Source organism: Labeo rohita, chromosome 6, assembly GCF_022985175.1.
Source record: "Labeo rohita strain BAU-BD-2019 chromosome 6, IGBB_LRoh.1.0, whole genome shotgun sequence".
Lineage (NCBI taxonomy): Eukaryota > Metazoa > Chordata > Actinopteri > Cypriniformes > Cyprinidae > Labeo > Labeo rohita.
Window position 1 is genome coordinate 19,124,256 of NC_066874.1, and position 26,912 is coordinate 19,151,167.

The window sequence follows — 26,912 nt, forward strand, 5'->3', positions numbered from 1 at the left end:
AAGTTTAAATAGTTGAATTAAAAGGTGTTTAAATTAAGTGCTTTATATCATTAAAGTCCACAGGCGGCAGCAGCCCATGCATGAATTTATCACATCATATATTATTTCTTAGGCACATTTAACACTGACCTACTTATTTCTGATTGCTTCAGTATTAGAAGAGAAAAAGTACAAGCCTACTTCAAGTGGAGCTTCATTTAACAAGCTACACACTCACCTACAGTGAGATAAAATGTTTTACAATGCTACTGAAGTACAGGCTCACTTCAGTCGAACAGTGCATTCTACCTTTAATGCTTGCAGTAGAAAAAGAGGCTCAAAATACTAAGCAGGAATAGACATTTTCACAGCAAGCTTAATAAAAAGAATCCATGAGAGAACAGCATGCATAAAAAATGCTTCCTTTCTTTAACAAAAACATGTTCTTAAATGGCAAATGCAATACGTACATCTTAAGTAATGACATTCTTACATCAAGATGTTCTCCATGTGACACACCGTATGTTCATTTAGAGAAACAGTCAGCAACTGCTGAAATTATGATATGGAGGCAATGTAAAAGTATTTGAGAGCAATACGGTTTGTGATTATTTGTAAAAAGAAAAGTAATATCATTTATTTAATTTAAAGAGAAGCTGATCTTCAGAAGTCCTAATGTAATAAACAAGCAAAATTCCACATCTCCGCCCAGAAATTGAATAAAAGCCCTCAGGTGCAGCCCGGCTTCAGCACAGAGATGGCTCGGCTTCATCCATCCTTGCTTAAAAACTAACAGAAACCATCTTTGAATGCTTCTTTTATAAGATTTCAATTGTATAGTGCTCTGTCAAGTCGCCAAGAGCTAATGCACTGATCAAAGCACAGGGAATCAATCATCTTTATAGAAGTCAAATTTGATTATTACAATAAAGTGACAGCATCCTGCCAGTCCAAAGAGGTTTTCAGGCAAAAGTAATAAATTGACGTATCTTTATGCGCTTAATGCTTTTGTGTGTCTATCAGCAGACTGTTTACTCTGTATCTAACATGACATTATGATTCTGATGAGGCCCTATGGGCTTTCTGTTCTGGATGAGAGACTGCTGGGTTTCTCTAATCTCAGAGAATGTTACGCTGTAAGAATGTTAAATATGTTTTTTTAAATAGAACTGCAAAATCAGCACACGCCGCATAGCAAAGTTCAGCCTAAAGTGCATATAACTACACTGCTTTATTAAAACGGGACTCTTAAAACATTAAAAAATAGTTCATCCGAAAATTAAAATTCTGTTATTACTTACTATAAATATTAAGATATTTTTGATGGAATCCAAGAGCTTTCTGACTCTGCATAAACAGCAACGCAACTGACATGTTCAAGGCCCAGAAAGGTAGTAAAGACATTGTTAAAATAATCCATGTGACATCTGTGGTTCAACCGTAATTGTAGTTGCGTTCCTGTTTATGGAGTGTCAGAAAGCACTCGGATTTCATCAAAAATATCTTAATTTGTGTCTTACAGGTTTGGAACGACATGAGGGTGAGTAATTTATGACAGGATTTTCATTTTTGTTTGAACTATCCCTTTAAAGGAGAAGTCCACTTCGAAAACAAAGATTCACATATAATGTACTTTTTCTTGGATGACATTGGGGTGAGTACATTAAATGAGGCTTCAAACAATCCTAAATGCGGTTGTAAACGATCCCAGCCAAGGAAGAAGTGTCTTATCTAGCGAAACGATAGGTTATTTTCATTAAAAAAATACAATTTAAATACTTTTTATTCTTAAACGCTCGTCTTTCCTTGCTCTCATTGAACTCTGTGTATATATGGCTCAAGACAGTTAAGGTATGTCGAAAAGCTCCAATCGTATTTTCTCCCTCAACTTCAAAAATCATTTAAAAATCAGTAATACAAGACGAGCGTTTGACATTGAAAAGTATATAAATTGTATTATTTTATAAAAATAACCGAACGTTTCGCTAGATAAGACCATTCTTTCTCGGCTGGGATCGTTTACAACCGCATTTGGGATCGTTTTAAGTCACATTTAAACTACATTTTCGGGACACCATATCAGTCAATTATATGAAGAAAAATGCTGACATTGTCCTCAAAAAACAATTTCTTTACGACTGAAGAAAGAAAGACATGAACATCTTGGATGACAATGGGTGCGTACATTATATGTGAATCTTTGTTTTGGAAGTGGACTTCTCCTTTAACTATAACCAGATAAAGTGGGCCTGATGGCTTGATTTACCTGATTTCACATTGCTGCTGCTAATGGAAATAACTGTGCATATATGCTTTGCAATACAATACGGCTTGAACAGGTATCTGATGGTTTTGCATAAATTGTTTCTGAACACAAACCAGCTTTCAGCAGAGTGCAGGGGTGAAACATTATCTCTGTTTGTACTGTTTGCACCTGTGCTCTTCTAATGCAAATGCTCTTAATCACATCTGGTTGGTCCTGTGACAATATGATCTGTAAAAATGTTTTGTCAGGTAAATGGGAACACTGTTTATGGTAAATGTTCACTATATACTTCACTATATATACACTATATACTATATACAAAATATATACGTTTGTATTGAACATTTATTGGGCAACAGATTTTGTGTGAAAATAAATCATACAAGTCGTTTATTTATATTTAAAAATCTTATAAATGTATGCGGTGGCAAGGGGTCCCTTTTACCCCCCACACGGGATAAAAGGCTCGCCAGCATGGAGTAAAATGCACACAGTATTGATACAAATATGTTTGCTAAAATAATGTTTGTTTTTTTTTAAATAGTGTCTAAGTTAATATTCGTTCAAAACAATCACTTCAGCAAAGTTTGTACTATTTTTTGCTTATTTTTATATTTTGTTAATATAAAACATATATACAGAAACAAAATCATTTTAAAATGTAAATTCTGAAAGCATTGAAGGAGATCCCATAGTAATTTAATATAGATGTACAGTAGTAATAACAAATGATATTTTATTTTTATGATATGATTAATAGCATGTTTTTAAATATGATGGTTTCATTCTAAACATGGTGATTATCTCTAAGATGGACATCCAACATAATATATGATATTTACCATCTGAATCTAACAATGTCATGTCGACAAAATGGAAAAGTCAGCCTTCTATTAATTATCATGTTAATTATTGTGCCTTTTAGCCCCAAATACCATACTTTTACATATTCGTTCGTTATTTAGAAACTGCTGTTTAAATTATCTTAAACAAAACTTTCAGAGATTCTCATTTGCTACTTAAATCTACAATATTTTTTAAAACATCAATTATTAGATCAAGTAAGCACAGAATCGACTTTGCACTGCTGCCCGTGATCGTATCAAGGATCAGATAAACTTGCAAGTGTATCTTGAAAAGCGGATGTTTTGGAAAGTGCTACGCCACGTTTTTCTGCCATCCAGCTGGTTTAGAGGAAAATAATATCAAAGGCACCTTGTACCCCGGGCGCCTTTAGCTCTGTTTTACCCTATATTATTACAGTTCTAAATGTATATATGTCACATATATATACAGTTCTTTGTGGTCCTTGAATCTGATTGGCTGATAAGTGTGCAATATTCTAGTGATAGCAGAACTCTAACCGTTTCACCGTTTGTATCACTGCGCTTGAGGTATTTCTCACAGAGGGTGTTATGGCAGACGCCCAAATCCACTATAATTTTATAAATAATACTGTTTTTGTGTCACGGCTTTAATCTTAACCTGAGCAGACTACTGTAATTAATATGTGAGGGGAAAAAAGTGTTGTGTCATGTCCTTAGACATACCGCTAATGGAGTGAACTGTGTTTCTTTCTTGTCACAGCCTACAGGCCTATGAATGGCTTCTGACAATGTTGCATGAAACCTCAAACAGAACATTAAAGTCAAAGAACTGACTATGAGAGCAAATATAAAGCCCATTTAGCTAATTACGTCTATTACCATAAAGATTTACTATTACGGAAATCATAAAGAAGTGACAGGGTCAATTTGAGGAATATAATAGAAGAGAATTACGATTTGGGTTTCCTAAGGACATCTTGCTCCTGAGTACATGGAAACTACATTTTTAAAAAATGGACCAGCGTGGACTTATCTTATAAAGCCACTTCTATGCTTGATGTAATGGCAGCCTAAGGCTGTGAAAATAGTCTTCATTGTAAGAAACCTTCAGAAAACTGAACAGGACACAACTGCGTACAGACCAATGTACTGTAATGCACCTTAACAGCAAATGGAAGCAGACCACTGGGCAAAACTCTGGGCAACATGAAGAAAAGCATTAGTCTTATTTGTGTTGCACTAGCATACAAAGAGTAAAACTTCTAAGGTTAGTAACATTACATAACATTTTGAGTCTTACATTCTGTCAAAATCAGACATCACACATCAGTAGCATGACATATTCCAGAAATAAAGAGAGAATCAAGCAGCTTGAGAGAAGCTGTCTAACAAAAAAAAAGAAAAAAAAAAGTAAAAATAAGTATTAGGTAATAGGTTATACACTGACTGAAATCCATGGTTATTATATTTGGTCACACTTTATTTTAAGGTCCAATTCTCATTATTAATAAACCATTAACTACGACTTTTGCCTCAATAGACTACTAATTTACTGTTTATTAACAGTTAATAAGGTAGTTGCTAAGTTTAGGTATTAGGTATGATTAGGGATGCAGAATATGTTCATGCAGAAAGAATGTGCTTTATAAGTACTAATAAACAGCCAATATGATAATAATAAGCATGCTAATAAGCAACTAGTTAAGTGAAGATTGTTCTCTATACTAAAGTGTTACCTCATGTTAAATCAAACATTAATAAAAAAATGTTTCTTGAAATAAAATTAAATCTTAACAAAATAATTCGAAAAAAAAAAACCTTTCAGCTAATAATTCACTCGCACTTTATATTAGGTAACTTTAACTAATGTGTACTTACATTTAAATTAATCATTTAACACACTGCATTTATTGTGTACACACGTTTTTACATTGTACTTATGTTTTAAAAAATACTTGCATGTAATTACATCTGTAAATAATTTCTGTAATTAGACTTAGAATTACACTGTTGACCAATCCCTTACAGCTTAACACTCTTAAACCTACATATACCACCAAACCTGTCCCTAACTTTACCTGTATCCCACCTCAATAGCAACAAAAGTGTTTTGCAATTCAATATGAATACAATAGGCAAATTGTACTTATTTTTGATGTAAGTACAAGTAGTAAGTACAGTAGTTAATACAATAGCTAATATAAAGTGGGACCAATAATTCTAAAAAAAAAAAAATCAGCTAGTTTCTCATTTTAATGTAGTTGTACCAATTAAAATTAATAAAACATATACAGACATATTTAGCAATAAATAAATCCATAAATAAAAGTGTAACAGTGTCTAAAAGATACTAAAATAACACTGATGCAAACTCCTAATGAGTTAATTTCATCAAAACATTTTAAGACATTTAAGTAATATGTTTAGTTTAGAATTTCATTAAAAATAATTTTCATAAAGGAAATTTTGGCTGAAGCAACAAACGCACCTGATTGCCTCCAAATAAATTTTAATGCATCTGCACCTTTATAAAATATTTGCATGAGAGAAGTGGATTGAATTTAATATGGCCCATGTGAGCCATCAACAATACTCAAAAGAGCTAAAACCTATTTTAATTTTTAATAACAACTTCTGCATGTCCCCATAAGCTTCCATGCTTTGATCAAGCATACGTAATTAAATTATTCAAGCACAGGGGCTTGTGAGTATTCCCCCCAGCCTCAATTTTATACTTGATCATTCTGAGTTATTAACACTTAAAATTCTAATTTCATGGATTCTGAATCCAAATTTGAGTTCATCCAAAATGCGACTTGACATGTCAAATAATGTTACAACTCGATTGTTTTTTTACAACACAGCTTGGCGGAATCTTCACAATAACTAAAAGAATGCGTGAAATCATGCTCCTTTTGCAAATTCCTGTCACAATAACAACTGATGAGATCTATTCACATAAGACAGACCACGCTCAGCAGGTACAAGGCCGAATTCAGACACATAAACCCAGCTGCAGCACAAGCTGATCCTGTTCTGCTGATTGGACTATTTGTCTTTAGAAGACAGCTGCAGTGAAGGCATCTTGCTTGAAAAACATAAAAATCATCTTTATATATATATATATATATATAAGCAGACAGTGGTTGGCATTTGGCAGCAGGACAGTCCGTATCAGTGCCCTTGGTGACAGCCTCCATTCCCCCTGCTCTCTCCAAGCTCCTGGAACAGATCCAGCGGGCCTTCCAATTCCCTCCCCTGCAAGCGAAGGGCTATTTATCTCTTGACAGCCACAAGGCCCATCATACAAACATCTCTCCACCGGCCATGCCACTCAGCTTTTGTTCAGCCGTCACGTCGGCTATGGTCCTATTTCTCTGGCAGAATGAGGCACTGCCACCCCTAATCTGCTTACACCTGTCCAGCAACTTATCTGCGGCACACATACCTTCTCAGAATATGGCAGCTTGGCATGTAAGGGGCAATAGCGTTGTCTTTCTGAGCAGACTGAGAAACTAAATTCACAGCAGCTGTTTTGAAATATCTGCTTAAATGTTCCAGAAGGGGCAGGATGATGGACATAACTGCTGCCAAGGTTAACTAATAAAATAACTCCTAACAAAGAGTGTTTTGTGACATATTCCCACTAAAAATGTCAAAAAGGTGCAAACAGCGCAGTGTACCTTAAGAACGATGTTCTTTTGGACAAAACTTCCTGTCTTGTCAGTAACATTAAGCCCTCTGCAATATTCACAGAAAGTCTCAACCATTAATAACTGGGGTGTAAAAGGTGGCAATAATGGAAATCACATGCAGGATGAGATATTAATAATTGTTAGTGTGATTAAATAGACCGGCCTAACTTTTAGTTCTGGGTTAACTAAACTGAAATACAGATAAACTGGGTGGTTTAATGAGTGATGATTTAATGCAGTAACTTGAAGCATGTGTCATTACATTTTTTGTACAGTATCAGAAGGTACAATATAGAAAATCATGGCAGAATGTCATATTTCACTGCATATTTCACTGCACTTTTATCTATATGCTGAATAAAGAAAAATAACGATCCCTTAAAAACCCCTTGACTATGTCAAGCTCTAAATCACTTGATTTAATGCTTGAGTTTGTAAAGAGATGCTACCAGGTATCATATTTACAACACTAACTTAATCTGTTCAAGTACAGCTGCAGTAAATCTGTAAAACATTCTAAAGGGGTTATACTGTAAGAGAAGTAGGGCAAATCGATTAGAAAGCCAAAGTAAGAGGCAGTTTTAAATTTATTGTCTCTCAAAGCACTAAATACCAACAGACACCACCACAGCACTTTCTTAAACACCTGTTTGTCACTATGCACTGCAACACTGTTCTGAGGTCATTGCGTACAACAAGAAAAGACTGAATTTGACAAAATCAGCAAAATGCAAATTTGAAGTAGTTTAAGATTTAGGAATTGTTGTAAATGTTGCATGTGAGAATCCCTGAAAAAGGGATTCAAAAGAAAACCCCTCTTGAGTTACGGGTCAAAGCCCCCCCATAAAAAGCCTCACTCTGGTCAGAAACGTCACCAAAAGACTGCTAGTTTGGAAGAGGACGATGATGCAGAATGCCTGAACTACAACTAACTGTTTTCCATAAGTGGGAAAAACAGATTTGTTACAATGGAGTTTGTTACAATTAATGAGACATAAAATTAAATGCTCGTTTTGAATTTATTCTTTAGAATGGACTCTCATCACCTTTTTAAAATCAATGAATCAATAAATAAACTATTTATTTTATGTATTTTTAATTTTACATATTTTTATTTATTTAATAAAAAAAGGTGTTAATGGATATTTACCCCATAATAATTTTTCTTATAATCATAATCAGAATGGCTTTGTGTTAATTTCTTTAAAGCTAATTGCATTGCTCCATTAATATTTAATTAAAAAAAATCTACATTCACTTTGTAAGCAGAAACCTGCACATTTATACGGGGGGCCTTTAGACCGTTGTACCCTAAATGCTTAATATCATGCATATTACTAGATATTAGGTACCAGGTACATCACCATTTCAGTACTAGAATTTAAATGACTTATTAAGGTTACTTACACTGAAGCGTTGAGTAATTGTCCATTAGACTATTTCTAGAGATTGTTTGGTACTCCAGCAGTAATCCCAGGACGGATGTGGTGCTGAGACACGAGTCACATCACACGACGGTTCGGTGTGTCCTCCGCTCCAGCGTTTCCCTTACATCAATGCAGCACTGAACGGACATAATGCGCTGTGCACTGACAAACTGCTCTACTGATGTCTTACTGAGATGATGCAGAAAAAGGAATTATGTTCCAAAGCATTTAGGAACATGTGTATTGAGCCATGTCCTCCCGTTAATGTGGAGGAATGGAAATTCAAGTTCATTGCCAACGATTAAATCGTATCTTCTGCTCTCGTTACGCATATTCAATGAAGCTCATAGACGGCTCTGTCATGGCAAGTGACATGTCGTGACGGGATAGAGTCTGTAGCTACGGCCCGCGCGCTTCTTCTTGTATCCTATCCATCTTGTTCCTTTTTCTGTTTGACGGATCAAAATCCAACGCGGTAAAACAGCGGATCCAGGTCCTCAGGCTCGCACAAGCGCAGCGCGAGACACTGTCCCTGGTACCGGAGAGCAGGAGCATCAGTGGGGGTGATCGGAGGAGATGAGAGGAGAGAGGAGTGGTCTGAGAGAGAAAGAACGTGCGGAGGAGAGAGAAGCGGAGAGGGAGAGAGAGAGAGAGAGGAAAACCGGTATGACGTGACTCCGGTACTCGCAAACGACACTATTCCGCCCATCTGCTCATTTTTTTTTTTTTTTTTTTTTTTTTTTTTAAAGATGGAGAAATGTGTCTCTTACTACCATTGCAAAACTTTACCAAACTAAATAAGCCAGCTGTAGGATTTGTTAGCAGCCACACAATTTTATGGCAGCGGATATTGGCACGAAGAGTGTAAATAGCGATAGATACAGTATGTGAAAAAAATAAGTATTTTCTTAGCGATATGCTATTTACACTAAGTGCAAATAGCGATAGATTCTATTTACACTACGTAAAATAGCAGTATTTTTTTGCTGTTTATACTACTTGTTGGAAACGGTGGCAAATATCTGCACTTCAGTATTGTAGCACATTATAAAACGGTATGCAATAATAAAGTATTGAGTGTAAATTATAATTTTAATGCAAATTATTAAACGGATGCTGCCTTATTGAGACAATAAAGCCCTCCCTACATCTACCCTAACCCTACCCGATACTTTATTTTCAAGTTCGGCAAAAGGCGGATTCGAACTCGGGTCGATTGCATTATGCGCTTTACCATCTACACCACTAAAGCTGTGTAATGACAGCCGTCTTTTGTATTTTTTTCTACCGGAGTTAGTGCAAATAGCCTATGGCAAAAAGGTGGGCTGTTTGCATTTAGTGTAAATAGACAATGTGCAATGTTATAGACCCCATTCTTAGGTGTTTACATGTTTGCATGAGCATTGAATTTCTTCATTTTGGACTGTAATTTAAATAACTTGTTAATTCCCAATATTTTATTTAATCTTTTTTTTTTTTTTTTTTTTTTTTTTGAGGGAAAATAATTTATAATAAATTATGGCAGCAGATATTCCTGAAAATATTCCTAAAAAAAAACTATGAAAATTACATCAGTCCCTCAGACACCTAAATACCATTTTCTTATTACACTAAAGTCATCTTTAGGATACAAAGCTATTAAAGTATTTCTAACTTGCATCTTTCCCATGGGCAATACTGGTTTTCCATCTGTACTGTAGTTATTTATACTTCTATTTATGCTGTTCATCTTATTGTATATTGTCTGGCATAAATGTCTTTTGCTATTATTAGTAACTGAAAATGTTATGACCTTCTCTGTTGCATTGCGTTTCTGTAGTATGGGGGATCTATCTTTTGTTCTTGTCTTATACATAATTTCAGTTAATAAGAACAACAGTAAACATCTGTTAATCCAAAAATAAGCAAATTCACTGTAATTTTTAATGATCAGAGATTGATTAGAATCTCTTTCAGTTACAAACTGGTAAAACCAGGAAGAAACCAAGAATGTTATTCAGAACCATTACCTTTCCAGTCCACCAAATACACCAAATGACTAGTTTTAACTATTACCATAATGTCTAATCCACTCTGCAGTTTATTTTAGCCAAAAAAGCATCCAACCAACCATCTAACCAACTTGTAGAACAACCAACCCATTGTTTTTATGTGACATTTAGAGGTGGGGAAAGCTGAAATCAATGACTCCACAATAATACACTAGAGAGCAATAAAGTAGTAGAGCAGTCTAATAACAGCACAGCAGTCTCTACAAACAGATGAACAGACAAAAGAGAAATTAGTGGAAATGTGTGTAGCACCTAGAGGACACCTAACGCCCATTCAGCTATAGTACAACATCCCTTTGGACACTTTATATTTAAATTTACAATTAGTGGTCTGTTTTTTCCTTACCCTGCCACACCTTTGAATGCAGAGACAACACATAAATTCTTCCATCAGCATTTGTGTATTATATTATGCTCCGTAGATAATTAGATAATAATTCAGAAATATCTAAATAATTAAGGCCCACTGGATAAAAGTGAGTTTGAATCTTCAACTGTGAACTTGTGAAAGAGCATTCGAGAGTAACATGCCTGACTTCAATAGCGAGGGTTCTCAGAAAAGTTTTTTTTCTAAAATGAATTTTCATTTGGTTTGATCTCCATGCTTTCAAGGACTTCCATTACATTTTCCTCTGACAAGTCCACATAGAGTATATGAATCTATTCTGAAAATCAGACTAAATGGATTACATGGTCGGTTGCTTCGCAGAAATATATATATATATATATATATATATATATATTTGATGTTCTCTGGTCAAACTACTTAAAACGTAGCAAAGTGGCATTCAAATGTACTTGCTTTGAAAGCAAAGACAATTTCCTTTATGTTCCTTCATGTTCTAAAGCTCATGATATTACTAGGACTATATAAAGCTGGGTTCAGAGAACTGATCAAGCGTACCAGAAATTTTTTATTTTTATAAGATTATACTTGCAGAATCAACATTTTGTCTCTCCAAAGTATACTATAAGTACGGGTCACAATAAAAAGAAAAAAAAAATGAACATTTCTGTCATCATTAACCCTCATGTGGTTCCAAACCTTTAAAAAAATCTCCAAATATCTTTTTTTATGTTCAACAGAAGAAAGAATATCATATAGTTTTGGGTGAATCTCTATCTCTTTGACTGCAGTAGCACAGAAAGAAACAAAAATTGCCTTTTCAGAATTAAAAATAAACTAAAGCATCAGTCTTGAACATGCTTTAGGCATCGACCATGCAAATGAAGCACCTAACATACAGCTTTCTATCGCTCAGATGCAAATACGTTACATGTCTGTAAGCCAGGCTTAAGTTGTACAACCACTGCTGACAACCACTGCAACAACGTTGGGCTAATTTGCATTTTTTGGTTTCATAAATATCTCCACAGGGATACTCAAGTAGTGACTACTTCATTAAAGATCTGCACAGCCCTTCTCTATCTACTGGGGGGCTTTAGTGCTTAGATCAGGATCTTGGCATAGCACCTCAACAAGAAGCTTTATGTGTTTTAAACACGCTGCTAGCAGAGTCTTCTCAGTTTCATAAGGCTGTCAAATCGACTAACTGAAGTGAACACTTTGAGGTGACAGTGAAATGTACCTGCTACTAAAACACATTAAACACCCAGTGATTTGTCTCTTTATTCTTTCACCTTATTTTACCTAACCGACATTCTTTTGAATGCAGTAGAAGAGAACATATCAATAAAATGACACCAAATATCCCAATTTAGTCAAACACAAGAGAAACCATAAAATATAAATGCATCAATTTATCCCCCAGGAACAGGGATATTAATGATCTTTTTATATCATTTCATATTCATATTGTTTCATTTATATTACTGTGTTACTTTCAATTCATCAAAGCAGAATAAAGGCTCCTAAAAATTCTGGAGTTACAACCCAAGGCTGAAAAACGTTATAATGGATGTAAAATTTAAAACCATTTAAAATAAACAACATATTTTTTATGAATTGCTTAATGCAACATTTAGTTATATTGATTAGAACATGTACTATATTTCCATGAAGACTCATTAAAACTAGCAAAGCAGTGCTGTACACTTTCATCAGAGCTATTTGTTATCTTGCTCAGCATATATATACAATCATTTCCAGTGATCTTCAAGCAGATTACTGTCAGAGGTGAAAATGAAAGTAAACTTTTGTTCAAAGCAGCGATTAAAAGAATCCAGACCCATGATAATGTATTGTTTCTAAGGGATTTGATCATAATTAATCCCAACATGGCTATTACCACTATACACTCTTCACTTTCCATTCAAACGCTCAGCCTCTTTGCATAATAAACTATTTAGTGATTACTGAGATTATTAATTAGTGAAACAGTATGGGACATACAGGGAGAAGATACACCTATTTTTGTTATTTCTGTTGGGGAAACAAGTAAATAATCCACACTATACAATGTATCAGGACAATGCTATTATTGAGGATAGTTATTTGTTATACTTTTGTACTTCATTATTGTATCAAATTATATTGAAAAGCCTATATAGGCTGTTTAATGATAGATGTGATAGTTTACTCTAATGTAGTGCAACAAAATGCCCTGTTACTGGGGTTGATGTGTATAAAATTAGGGATGCATAATACTGGATTTTTGCTGATATTTTTCAACTCATTTTGTCCAATAGCCGATGCCAATACCGATATACTTTCTATTGTTTGGAAACAACACCAAGTGTCTCCTGTGCAAAAATTATAAGCAAATTATTTTTAATTTTTGATCATTTTTACCAAGAAGTTATTTGTTAGAATTAAACAAACAATGAAGTTCTTTTATAATGACAGTACATTGAATCTTTGAAAATAATTATATATATATATATATATATATATATATATATATATATATATATATATATCAATTACTGCATTTTTTTTTCTTAGAAAAAAAAACATTTTATTTTAAGATTTAACATTTGTATATGGTCTAAAAACAAAAGAGTTTTACAAATTCTGAAAATCTTTTAGAGCTCATAATTTGGTTTAAAAATATAACATTACACATTAATGAGTAAATCAGTATATATAAAATAATTTTATTTGCAAGTGTCATGTTTGTGATTTTTTTTATTCATGTAAACTATAGCTTCTGGCCTTTATATCAAAACATACTCATGATTGTATGACATCAATAACTGCTATATTTCTATATGCTCTATCATAGATGAAGTGAATTAAATGCAATATTTATCAAATAGACTTTTTAAAAACATTTTCATGAGCAACAGAAACACGTTTCATATACTACTTAATACAGCGCAATCTGAACAAGAATAATGATCAACATAAACATATACTATTTAAATACTAATAAAGTGGGGTTATATATGCTTTTATCAGTGTTTTATGATAAATCTGACTTAATATAACATTGCAACTACAGTAAAAACACTTCTAATGTTCTAAAAACACAGATTTGTGAGTATTATCGGACTTGAGGATGTTAGAATAAACCCGAAACACACATGATCGTTGTCATGCGCCGCCTCAAGTCGGACAAAATTTCTAACCAGCATGCACTGCTTCAAGTCAGAATTTGATCGAGCTGCGCAGCTCTGCGTTAAGTCGAACACACCTTTTGCTTCAAGAATAAGCCACACTGCTGACATGATCTAATCGCTGGCACACCCTGAGCACATGTAAGTTATTCCTCTTATTGACAAGATATATCGGCATAATTTTTGATATCAGGCCGTTACACTTAAATCCTAATCCCGATATCGGTTGGATAATATCTTGCAGGTATCCTTTGTTCTAGGAAATATAGGCATAAATGTTTCATTCAGGACATTTGTGTGCCCTTTTTGGAGATGCTGGTCCTTTGCTGGTTTATGCTGTTGCTGGTCATGTTGCTGGTCAAGGACCAGCATAAACCAGCAAAGGACCAGATAAAACCAGCATCAAAACATACCTAACCAGCATCCCATCATCAAAATATACTTACCAGCATATGCTGTTTTTTTCACCAGGGACTTCACAAAGGAAACCAAAAATATGTTGTTGAAATTAAATGGAAAGATTTTATGAACGATGACGTTTTTGGTTAAAAGAACAGAAAAGTTTAAGTCAAAAGGGAGTTTCTTATCCTTATATAAAGCTTTAACTTTTTAGTCAAACTGTAGTAACTTTTACTAGTCATCCTTTTTTCATTATTCAGAGTAAAAACCTACACATGTGGGTGAAAATGTTTAATATCTGTTTTGTAGCCAAGGCTTGTATGTGTGTAAACATTAACCTGTAGAGTCAAAGGTGTGACAGAGATGCACACAAACACATATCAGACAGTTGCATTGTGTGTTAGATGACTCATTTCCTCAATAAACACATGAGCACACACATTAAAGGGGTCATAACCCTTAAGCCACAGTCATTTAATGGGCATGAGCATTTTTGTTATTAATGACGATCACTGTGTATTGCTCATGGACTTTCCTCTCTCTCTGCACACATACTGTATCTTTTACAGCACTTTCTGGACCCACAGGTGTGTCTGGACACTGCTTCCCTATTCCATTCACTGAGGTGAAAATACTTTTGTTCAAAAATAAAAGCCCCCCGGGGCTCTTTACTGTTACTCCAAAATGGCTGTCTTTATTCCCCACCATTTCCTTCTGAAAATATCAGATAAAACAGATTGCTTGTGAAGAGACATTACAGTCATAACAACTCAATTTCACCTTTCCTTGCTGTCACATAGCATCATAATACAGAGGGGAAAAACAGAATGTGGGAGAAATGCACTCAGCACCCGGTGTGAAACTAAAATGATCCTTGCCTTTATTTTCCAAAATGTTTCAGCTCAGTCAAACACACTTGGGAAGATTTACTCCCTCATTCTTTCTATCTTGAATAAAGCTATTCTTCAGCCGGATGTCACTGACGCCAAATACTATTGGTCCTTGTGTGTCACATGGCTGTGAAGTTACATCAAACCTTAAAAAAAAACGCATTTTTGCATCTTCAAAAAATCTTTTAGTGAACAGTTAATACATTTTAATAATCTAAAAAACCCTTTTCGACTATAAAGAGTCTTTTGTGGAATGTATGTTAAAGGTTCTTCATGGAATCATGAATGCTAATTAAAAACTTTTTTCTCAGAATTGATATATAAACTTTTGCGTGATATAAACTTGCAATTCTGACATTTTCTCATAACTGTGTGATATAAACTTGCAATAGCGAGTTATAAAGTCAGGATTATGTGATATAAACACAATTGTGAGCTATAAAGTCAGAATTGCATGTTTTTTTCTCGCAAATATGAGTTTATATCTTGCAATTCTGCCTTTTTTCTCAAAATTGATATGTAAACTTGTAATTTTGAGTTATATAAACTTGCAATTCTGACATTTTCTCATAACTGTGATATAAACTCGCAGTTGTGAGTTATCATCATTAATAACAAAAATCATGCCCATTGAATGACTGTGGCTTAAGGGTTATGACCCCTTTAATGTGTGTGCTCATGTGTTTATTGAGGAAATGAGTCATCTAACACACAATGCAACTGTCTGATATGTGTTTGTGTGCATCTCTGTCACACCTTTGACTTTTTTCTCAGAATCGTGTAATATAAACTCACAATTGCAAGTTGTAAAGTCAGAATTGTGAATTTTTTCTTGTAAATGTGAGTTTGTATCTCGCAATTCTGACTTTTTTCTCAGAATTGATATATAAACTCGTAATTTCAAGTTATAAAGTCAGAATTGAGTGATATAAACTTGCAATTCTGACATTTTCTCAGAACTGTGTGATATAAACTCACAAAGTCATATATATAAATTCTGAGAAAAAAAGTCTTCCAAAGAATTGCAAATATAATTACAAGTTATAAAGTCAGAATTGACTTTTTTTCTCAGAATTATGTAATATAAACTCGCAATCATGAGTTATAATTCAAAATTGTGTGACAAACTCACAAATCCGAGTTATAAAGTCACAATTGCACATTTTTTTCTTGCAAGTACGAGTTTGTATTTCAAAATTCTCACTTTTTCTCACAATTTTTACTTTTTTTTCAGAATTGAGAAATAAACTTGCAATTGCGAGGTATAAAGTCCAATTCTGAGTTTATATCTTGCAATTCTGACTTTATTTCTCAGAATTGCGAGTTTAGAAAAATAGTCAGAATTGTGAGATAAAAAGTCACAATTACCTTTTTTATTTTTTATTCAGTGGCGGAGACATAAGATTATCAGAGAAAACGATTTTGGTCTGGTTGTCCCATAAAGTTATCATATGGATATAGAAAACATGGAATATAAAGTAATTTGATTCACTTTTAGGATGTTATCACGGTGCTTTTTTGGAGCGTCAGACAAGATCTCACTTTACTGAGGAAACAAAAAATATGGGACTGAGATGACATGGGAAAATTATGTAATGATGACATCCTTGGGTGAAATGTTACATTTAAAGTGCAGAAATGTCAACGGGCATTTTTTCATTCTTTACATAAATCTTTTCTGATTCTGAACCATGTTGACTTCTACTAGTCAGTCTTTTATCCTTATTCAGGGCAAAAAAAAAAACATGTGTGGGACTCTCGGGTCATTAGAAATTAGTAATGAATCATCCCATCACTGGTATATGTCTACACCAGAAGAGTCGTATATATTGTTGTGCTTAAGGTGCAATGCTTTATTTCTGCTTTAGGAAAAGATCTGTACTTTTGCTCTTGCAATATTCCTGCAATAGAAACAGCAGCGTCATTTCACTTAAACAGATCTGCTGTCTTTGTGCCAAGGGTGCATTGCTGTTTATCTGCCCTAGGAATTTTTGCTAAGAAAGTAGTGCTAGCATACTAGCTAGATAGCCAGGCCCTGATGCTAATAACTTTAAAAGGAAAATCTTTTTCTCTCAATTATTCTGTTTGAAAGCAATATTTTCTATTCACAAAATCAGACCTGACAGAATTCCTCATTTGCGTGGCAGACCTGTGCACATCTATTGATGAAAGGTACGTCTGCGTACCCTAAAATAGATCCTTTTGCCAACACCTGAGAATACATTGTAATGACATGCCAATTTATCCTTTATGCAGGTGTAAATGTGCAGACTCAGAGAGTTTCCAAAATAAATTCACTATCTAATGTTCCATTACTTAGGCTTGACGACAGCATGGCATCGTACATCAATGGCCAAGCAAGAGACGCTATATATATTATATAATGACGATTCAAAATTGAAAGGAAAGATAATATTTATTCTGTCTATATAAAGCTTCTGAAGCACAATTCTGTGCCTCATCTGAAGCAGGAATCTCAACCCTGCAACACTATTTGTACTTAGCTTCCCTGTGGGCTCTCTGTTGCTATAGCAACCTCCTTCTCTCCATTCTTTCTGGGTGAGAGCTGAGGAGATGGATAAAGTGCCTGAAGAGGAAGTGTAGGACAACAGGATTAGGAACTAGGTCCAGATCCTTCAAAGAGAGCAAAACAATGACAAAAAAGGATGGCAACTTTTGTCAGCTAAGCACATTTTCCACAAAGACAAAGGCACCCACTGACCCAAAATGGCTGAATTACAGTAAACATTCAGTGATAACATATATGTATGTATCATTTATTTGACCCAAAAATACAGTTAAAATTGTAATATTGTGAAATATTATTATTATTATTTGAAATAACTATTTTCCATTTGAATATATTTTAACATGTTAATTATTTCTGTGATGCAAAGCTGAATTTTCAGCAGCAATTACCCCAGTCTTCAGTGTCACATGATCCTTCAGAAATCATACTAATATGATGATTTGGTTCTCAAGTAACATTTTTTTTATTATCAATGTTTAAAAAAAAAACGTTGTGCTGCTAAATACTTTTGTGGAAACTGTGATACACTGCCATTCAAATATTTGGAGTAAGAATAAGAAGGATATATTAAACTGATCAAACTTGACAGATGGACAGACATATGTATCACAGTTTCCACAAAAATATGAAACCGTTTTCAGCTGCTGAACTGGATGCTTCAACTGTTTTCTATGGAAACCCATTTTCATAGATAATTGTGACTTTTTATCTCACAATTCAGACTTTTTTCTCGCAATTGCGAATATACATGTCGCAATTCGTTTTTTTTTGTGTCTCGCATTAGCGAGTATACATCTTGCATGTCTTTTCTTCTCCAAATTGCATGATATTTCTCATTTGAGATTAATATCTATCTATCTATCTAAACTTGCAGTTGCATATTATAAAGTTAGAATTCCGAGATATAAACTTGCAATTCTGTCTTTTTTCTTGCAGTTCTGACTTTTTTCTTGCAATTCTGACTTTTTTCTCATAATTCTGACTTTTTTCTCAGAATTGTGAGTTTATATCTCACAATTCTTACTTTATAACATGCAACTGCAAGTTATTAAGTCACACCTGTGATATAAACTTGCAATTCTAAGAGCTTATCATTATTTTTCCTCCTCAGAATTGGACTTTATACCTTACAATTGCAAGTTTATATCTCGCAATTCTGACTTTTTTTCTCACAATTCTGAATTGCAAGTTATAAACTTGCAATTGTGTGTTATAAAGTCCAGTTCTGAGGAGGAAAAAGAATCATATGTTTTCAGAATTGCAAGTTTATATCATAATTTTTTACTTAACTTGCAGTTGCATGCTATAAAGTAAAAATTGTAAGATATCAACTCACAATTCTAAGAAAAAGTCAGAATTCCGAGTTTATATCTAGACTTTATAACTCACAGTTGAAAGTTTATATTAATTTTTTTTTTTTTTTCAAAAATCAGAATCGCGAGATGTAAACCCAAAATTGCAAGAAAAAAACTCAAAATTGTGATATAAAAGTCGTAATTATTCTTTTTTATTTTTTATTCAGCAAAATCAGGTCTTGCACAGTTTTTATTAATAAGAAAATTTCTTAAGCACCAAATCAGCATTTCTGAAGGATCATGTGACTCCGAAGACTGCAGCTTTGCCATCACAATAACATACCCTGATAGCACACGTACATCTTGGAGACGTCTATTTGATGTCTGCATTTACATCTGCAAGATGTATTTGTTAGATTGTTTGCTCATCTGCAATAAGTCTATAGGACGTTTCTTATCAGATGTCAAATAGTACGTCTATTAGATGTCTTTAAGATGTTTATGACTGTTTGTACACAGCAGATGCTTTCCAGATTAAGTGATCTTTAACAGACATCTTGCAGATGTACGTGTGCTATCTGGCTATATTTAAATGGAAAACAATTATTTTAAATTGTAATAATATTTCACAATATTACTGTTTTTTCTGTATTTGTCATCAAATAAACACAGTTGTGGTGAGCACAAAACACTTTAAAAAACATTCAAATCTAAATTATTCAAATTTTTGACCCCCAGTCTATATATATTAAGGCATTAATTTAGTTAAAATCTTTAAAAAAATCAAATAAATACTGTAAATGTTGTACCCATGGACTACTTGCCTAATATCAAACATTATATAGAGTGGGTACAGGTTAACTATTTTCCAGCAAGATATCATTTTCTGTCAGCATTTACAATTGACATGCACACTGTACAGGCCTATTTTCTCTTTTATTTATGTTTTTTTTTCTTATGGACATCCCTGTGTTGCACACCACATGGATGCACTTTGAAGCCAACATTGTGATTTGTCCCTTCAGGTGGGGCTATTTTCCGTGATAATGGTAACATACTAGTTGAACAGATGCATATTTGTGTCAGATCAGCTTGTGTAACAGATGGCATGAATATAACATGGAATCCTAAGGCCCAAAGCAAGAATTTCACAGCGATATAATTCACCTTTATGGAACTGAATTGGACAAGAGCATGGGGCCAAATGGATTTGAATGCAAACAAATGTTTTGTGCATAACCACATATCTCCGCTAATCTCAGCTGTCTGAGGCAGACTGGTTAATCACTTGTCTGCCTGGCAGGGCAATTCTATTTGGCAAATCTATGCTTAAAGTATTCCAAGAACGGTCTCTGGGGTGCTCCAAGTCACTGTCTTCCCTTCTCCTTTGTTATTGTTTAATTATTAGGCAGAATTCATTCCAGTCAGGCAACAGGATTAGCCTTTCAAACCTACTGCCTGTCAAACTAAAAATCTGATCTGATTTGTTTGGATGGAAGTTACGGATGTACCAGAAGCCTTTTGAAAGGCACGAATAATGATATCAAAATGGAGAACAATTTTACAGAATAATAGAAGAAATAGCTGTAGACTGTTTTTTTCAACAAGCACAAGGATAAAGCAATTATGAACACACTGAAATATAGAAATAAATTCAAATCGGAGGGCGCCCAGAAAAAACAACTTGTTCAGAGTGACACTACATCATATCATGTTTTTTATTATTATTATTACTTTTATTTACTTATTAAAATAATGTTAATGTTTGAGCAAGACATAGTCTACAATAATATGCTCCTGTGGTTCACACTATGGTGGAGTTTCATTCATGAATATATCAGTGTTTTAGAACAAATTGTTCAAGTGAACGAATTGTTGTCACAACACTTTCTTTCTTAGAAGATTTAGGCGCGACACTTATTAATGAGTATTAGCACTTGTTTTGGTCACGAAAGACTCAAACAGGCTGAGCCAATGATTCAAATCACTCACTTGCACAGAATTTTTACATAAAAGTGGGACATTTTTTCGAAGTGTCTATTTACACTAAGTGCAAACAGCCCGCCTTGTTGGCAGAGGCTATTTATACTAACTTATACTAACGCCCAGCAACATGTAGTTGAGCTAGACAGCATTACAAAAGACGTCTGTTAAACAATGGCTCCAGTGGTGTAAGTAGTAACGTGTAAAGCAGTGGCTTTTTGACGTGATTGATCCGAGTTCGAATCCGCCTTTTGCCAAACTCGTTCTTCTCCCTTTTCACATCATTTAACATTTATTTTCAATAAAATGAGGAAAATAATCGAAAAGTGGAAAATAATGTGCCTCACATGTAGATGTAAGGAGGGCTTTATTGTCCCAAGGCGGCATCCATTTAATAAAAATGATCATTTACACTCAATACAAGATTACAATGCATAATGCATTATAACGTACTACAATACTGAGGTGCAAATATCTGCCACTAATTGGACTAAGCAGTATAAATAGCATCTAACTAGTATTATTGCAAAGAAAATAGTTATATTCTTTCCATAGTGTAAATAGAATCTATCACTATTTGCACTTAGTGTAAATAGCATCTATTGCATCTATTTGACATTCTAGCTGATCACTTATCTAATATGTAATCAGTGATGCAAATACACTCACAAAACAAAACACAAACTAACCAAATAAATAAATAAATAAAAACCACCCTTATCATGAATGCTAAAAGTAAACCACATAGAATAAATATATAAATGGTAAATCTTGACTAAAGGTCTACCACCTGCATTTTTAGACAAACACTTTTTCAACAAAAACATTATCAAAAACACAACTACAAAAAAAAACTGGTGTGTTAAATATCCATTCAGCTCAAAAATGGCCATGATGCATCTGCAAAAAATCTGAATAAAAAGGTACTGGAACATTTCTGCCAGGACATTATGTCTTTAGTTATATAATTTGCAATTCAAAATACAGGTACACCTGTGAAAAATCTGTAAGGTAAATTCCTTTATATTAACACAGCAAAGGCCCTATTTTTACAGACTTTTCTTAGAGTGTACATGCATTTACACGTCACATGTCACGTGTTGACTTGCTGGCCCTACCAGCGCAGCACATTTGGAGTCATGAAATAGTAAAATGCTGAAGTGTTATGATAAGCAAACATCTTTTTTTCTTCAACAGAGAGCATCTAGAGCTTTACAAAGGCCGGTGCCATGTCATACCACGATGCAATAAATCATTTAAGATATTTCTCTGCATCAGTTCTCAAGCCATATTCAAAAGAACATGTAGTGTCATGGGGAGCTTTATCTTCTGTGCTAGAGGGATGACCCTTTGTTGATAAATTCTCTTTCAAATGTGTAAGTTTAAATACGAATAATGAACAAGATTTGAATGCATTTATATTCAGCTGATCCTGCTATTCTTTCTCCAGTGTAAAATGTAAAAGCTACAGAGATGCCAGTTGACTAAATGAAATGGAATTATTTTTAACTATTTATTATCCCATCTTGTATAACACTGAATACACACTGAAGGCAACAATGTTCAGGTTTCCTGAGATCCTCAACTGGATGTTATATCCACCCAGATAAGCACAGGGGATCGCCTAGTTGTGACAGACTGGATATGTACTGCCATGCTGGTATAATGAAGGTTTGACGACAAGCAAGCCACAGGCCTCACCAGCAGACCTGAGACTGTGCCAGCCCCAGCAAGAGATAGGGAAGTGTGAAACCTCAGCCAGGAGTGCTGATGATGAGAAAACCCTCAATTAAATCTCACATAATCATGCAGAAGGAGAGACAAACAAACACTGAGAGACTTTTGTTGAGAACAAAACATTTTAGTGATTCTTCAACTTCACGTTTTGTATGGAATCTTGTTTCCACAGCAGTATTAAAAAAAAAAAAAAAGGTCATTTTTAGCTTAATTTTCACAATTTTGACTCTTTGAGTTTTGGTTATGGTGAACATGATAACAAAGGTCAGTCGTAATTTGCATAAATATTTCTGTAAATCATTTTCATACTACAAATGTTTAAATGATTTATGATTACTAAATGTCTGGCTTTAAAAATTGCAATATTTTGTGATGTGTTTTCATATTTTAAGATGGAAAGTCTGGGTTTAAATCATAAAACAATGAAGTGTAAAGTGGCTTTTCCTACTTTTCTTCGTGATATTTAGTGCTAGTTAATCAGGAAGTGACTGTTTTGTTCTCACTGACTCGCTGGATGTAAACAGTGCTTATTTACAAATGTTTTATGTAATATTCCAGTTTTTCCAGTTAAATTCGCAACTTTGAATCTAAACCCAAGTGTGACTTTATAACAAAAAAGCAAGAAGCTGAAATTTGTTAGTTTAAATGTAAAAAAAAAAAAAAAAAAAAAAAATAGTGCTGTCAAACGATTAATTGCGATTTATATAATATTGTTTACATAATATATGTGTGTATACTGTGAATATTTATGTATATATAAATGCACACACATATCAAATATATTTTGAAATATTTACATGTATTTACATTCATATAACTGATTTTATATATAAATATTTTTAATATATAAACATAACATTTTTCTTAAATATATACATGCATGTGTGTGTATTTATATATACATAATAAATATACACAGTACAGACACACAAAAAATAGTAAAACAATAAAATATAAATCACAAAACATATTTAAAAGAAAAAATGAAAAGGAAAAAAACTTCTAAATAGTTATGTTTCCATCACCCTGTTTTAATGCACATTTTTCTAATCGTATCAGAAACGTGATTCAGACACAATTTTGGAAAAAATAAAATAAAATCCCTCAATTCACAACAATTCTTTTATTATTCAGTGGCTTTTCCTACTTTTTTTCGTGACATTTAGTGCTAGTTTATCAGGAAGTGACTATTTTGTTCTCATTGACTCGCTGGATGTAAACAGTGCTTATTTACAAATGTTTTATGTAATATTTCAGTTTTTCCTGTCAAATTCACAACTTTGGATGGAAACCAAAAGTGTGACTTTATAACAAAAAAGCAAGAAGCTGAAATTTGTTAAAAATTTTACATAAATAAATAGAGCTGTCAAACAATTAATTGCGATTAATCACATCCAAAATAAAAGTTTTTGTTTACATAATATATGTGTGTATACTATGAATATTTATTATATATATAAATGCACACCTCAGCAGCATTTTGAAAATATTTACATATATATATATTCATATAATTTATATCATATATAAATATTTTTAATATATAAACATAACATTTTTCTTAAATATATACATGCATGTGTATGTATTTATAAATAAATAATAAAAATACACAGTACACACACATATGTAAACAAAACTTTTTTTGATCCGATTAATTGCAATTAATCATTCAACAGCACTAAAAAAATAGTAAAACAATGAAATATAAATCACAAATGATATTTAAAAGAAAAAATGAAAAGGAAAAAATCATGAAAACATGAAGTTTCTAAAACAGTTAACAATAGTTATGTTTCCATCACCCTATTTTTAATATGTTTTAATTAGAAATTGATCCGATTAATCACAATTATTTGTTCGACAGCACTAAAAAAATAGTAAAACAATGAAATATAAATCAGAACAAGTGATGCAGAAATCAAAAAAAAAAATAAAATAAAATCCCTCAATTTGCAACATTTTTTTTTATTATTCAGTGGCTTTTCTTTGTGACTTATTTATTATTTATTACAAATGTTTATTATGTATATATAAATACAAACACATATAAAATATATTTTGAAAATATTTACATGTATTTACATGCATATATTTATATTCATATATTGATATATATAAAAACATAACATTTAAAAATATATATAAATCCATGTGTGTGTATTTATATAAACATAATAAAAACACACACTATACACACACATATGTAAACAAAAATGTAACAAAGTGTTTAAAAGTTATTCAGGGGCTTTTCCTACTTTTCTTCATGATATTTAGTGCCATTTTTTTAGGGAGTGACAATTTTGTTCTCTTTGATTCATTGGTTGGAAACCAAGAGTTTCAGGAAGAAGCTGAAATTTGTTAGTTTAAATCTAAAACATAAATAAATAAATAAATAAAATCAAGTAGTATAACTTGAATATTTTAATTTAAGCACTTCATAATTATTTATGTATGAACTGAATCTGGTTTACACATCTGAACCTGGCAGACAGGTTTAGGTATTCATGGTGCCATGGAAACATTGTGGGATGTCATGGAGACAATCCAAGTGGAATGTCATGGAAACATTATGAAGGAGAACAGGATTGAAGCATACAAATCTCATCTAGCCGTAGATATGAGAATTATGCAATGTTGAAAACACATTTTTTCTAACCCATTTCAAAAGCTTGAGCTGTGCACAGAATATTTTATTGCATGGCCCCAAGATTGTTTTTATTACCCTACTGTGATTGCATTGCACAGCCCTCCAATTTTTTTTAATTACCATGATAAGAAAACGCATGCCTGCAACAAATAGAGATTACACTGAGATACAGTGCTTCCAAACAGAAGTTTGATTTATGACATGCATGTATGTTAATGTATGCTTTGCATTTCCTGACTGAATTTCCTTTCATGAATCTCTTTCAACTTGAATTTAAATGCAATCATCAGAATAATGTGTCATTCAACAGACGAGTGATCATGAGACCTTACTCACAAGAAGTAACGGACACAGAGACTGGTGAGTCTTGAGAGTGGGTGTCTGAGAGGAAGAATGGGGGGGGGAGCTGACTGCAGGAACTAGTGTTACACCACCTACCACATTGCCTCTTCAGGGACTCCAGGCTTTCTCTCCTATCCACGCTGCTGAGGTGTAGCTATGCTCCATCTGCCGCTGTTGCCATGGCAACAAGTCCCACTGATCTACATAAGACCATGGAGGGAGATCTGTTCGTCTGATCTATTAGCATGACTCAACGGCATCTTTGTCTTTGCCAGCCCTCAAGCCAGTCATTTTGGAAATATGACTGAACGTAATTAGGTTGACCTCTGAGTGAAAGCGGAACAACGCTTTCTTTCAATGCACAATCAGGTTTTCGCTCTCCTCATTTGAAATTTGTTGTTAGAATTTAACAAGTCCTGGTGCTCAAGCGAATACTTCAGTCAAAGTGTTTGGCAGACGCAGTCAAACCCTAAGTTTGTTGTGAAGCAGTTTTCAAATGAAACAACAGTTTCTAACTGCAATCATGAACTAGGTAGTTCATCTTAAAAATGACTGTAATTTTAACTGTAAAAATGCTAAAGTAAAAATGGTTAATCAGTTCCTTAATTAGTTTAATTAGGTTTAAAATGTAATTTATTATTTATTTTTATTTATTTATTACAGAGTGTAGAAGAGTGTAGATAGAATATATATATATATATATACATAAAATTGTATATATAAAAGAATATATGCACTCCAAAGTTGTAAATTAAAAATCAGACACATAATTACTAGAGGCATCAGCAATAATCAAAAGGTGAACATTTTTTAATAAGCAATTAAAAATGTTTGTTATTTAATTATTATTTAGGGTATTCAATTTATTAATAAATTGAAAATCGTGTCGGAGCCGCAACGTGCCGTGTGCAGTGTGTGGTAAGAGATTTCTTCATATACGCGAGTGTTTTTTAAAATGCATAAACTTGCACTGGAATAGGCTAGACTGATCAGTGATGATGTTCTTTGATAATGTTAGGCTGCTTTTAGCCTTATGCTGGAGCTGGTTTCAGGCAATGAAACTAAGTATGTAAATAATTAAATACACGATAAGCACGATAATATCATGTATCTGTGATCTCTCAGTCTGACGACAGGACCCAACACTACTGTAGCTTATTATTTACTCTCCCTCCATGCATCCTAGGTGTATATGCAGTCAGAGTTATTTTAAAATTTATCCTGGCTCTCCCAAGCTTTAGAATGGCATAGACGGGTGTTTCTCCTCAGCAGTCCAAAACAAGTCCAATAATATGCATCCATCCATAATAAAAAGTGCCTCA

The 26,912-nt window shown here is 33.4% G+C and overlaps 1 protein-coding gene across 10 annotated transcripts in view; it reads right to left on the bottom strand.

Moving 5' to 3' along the window:
- Nucleotides 1–26,912, bottom strand: part of lrrc7 (leucine rich repeat containing 7) — a 135,216-nt gene that overhangs the window by 77,112 nt on the left and 31,192 nt on the right. For 4 of the 10 annotated variants that reach the window (XM_051111794.1, XM_051111800.1, XM_051111799.1 and 1 more), the window contains exon 1: nucleotides 8,175–8,885. The exons of 1 other annotated variant lie outside the window; for it this stretch is intronic. In XM_051111794.1, coding sequence (XP_050967751.1) covers nucleotides 8,175–8,199 — 25 coding nt within the window. In that variant the 5' untranslated portion in view covers nucleotides 8,200–8,885. Of the gene's footprint in view, nucleotides 1–8,174; nucleotides 8,887–26,912 lie in introns of those variants that run through there. 5 more of the 10 variants (XM_051111793.1, XM_051111797.1, XM_051111801.1 and 2 more) reach the window with 3 other exon arrangements.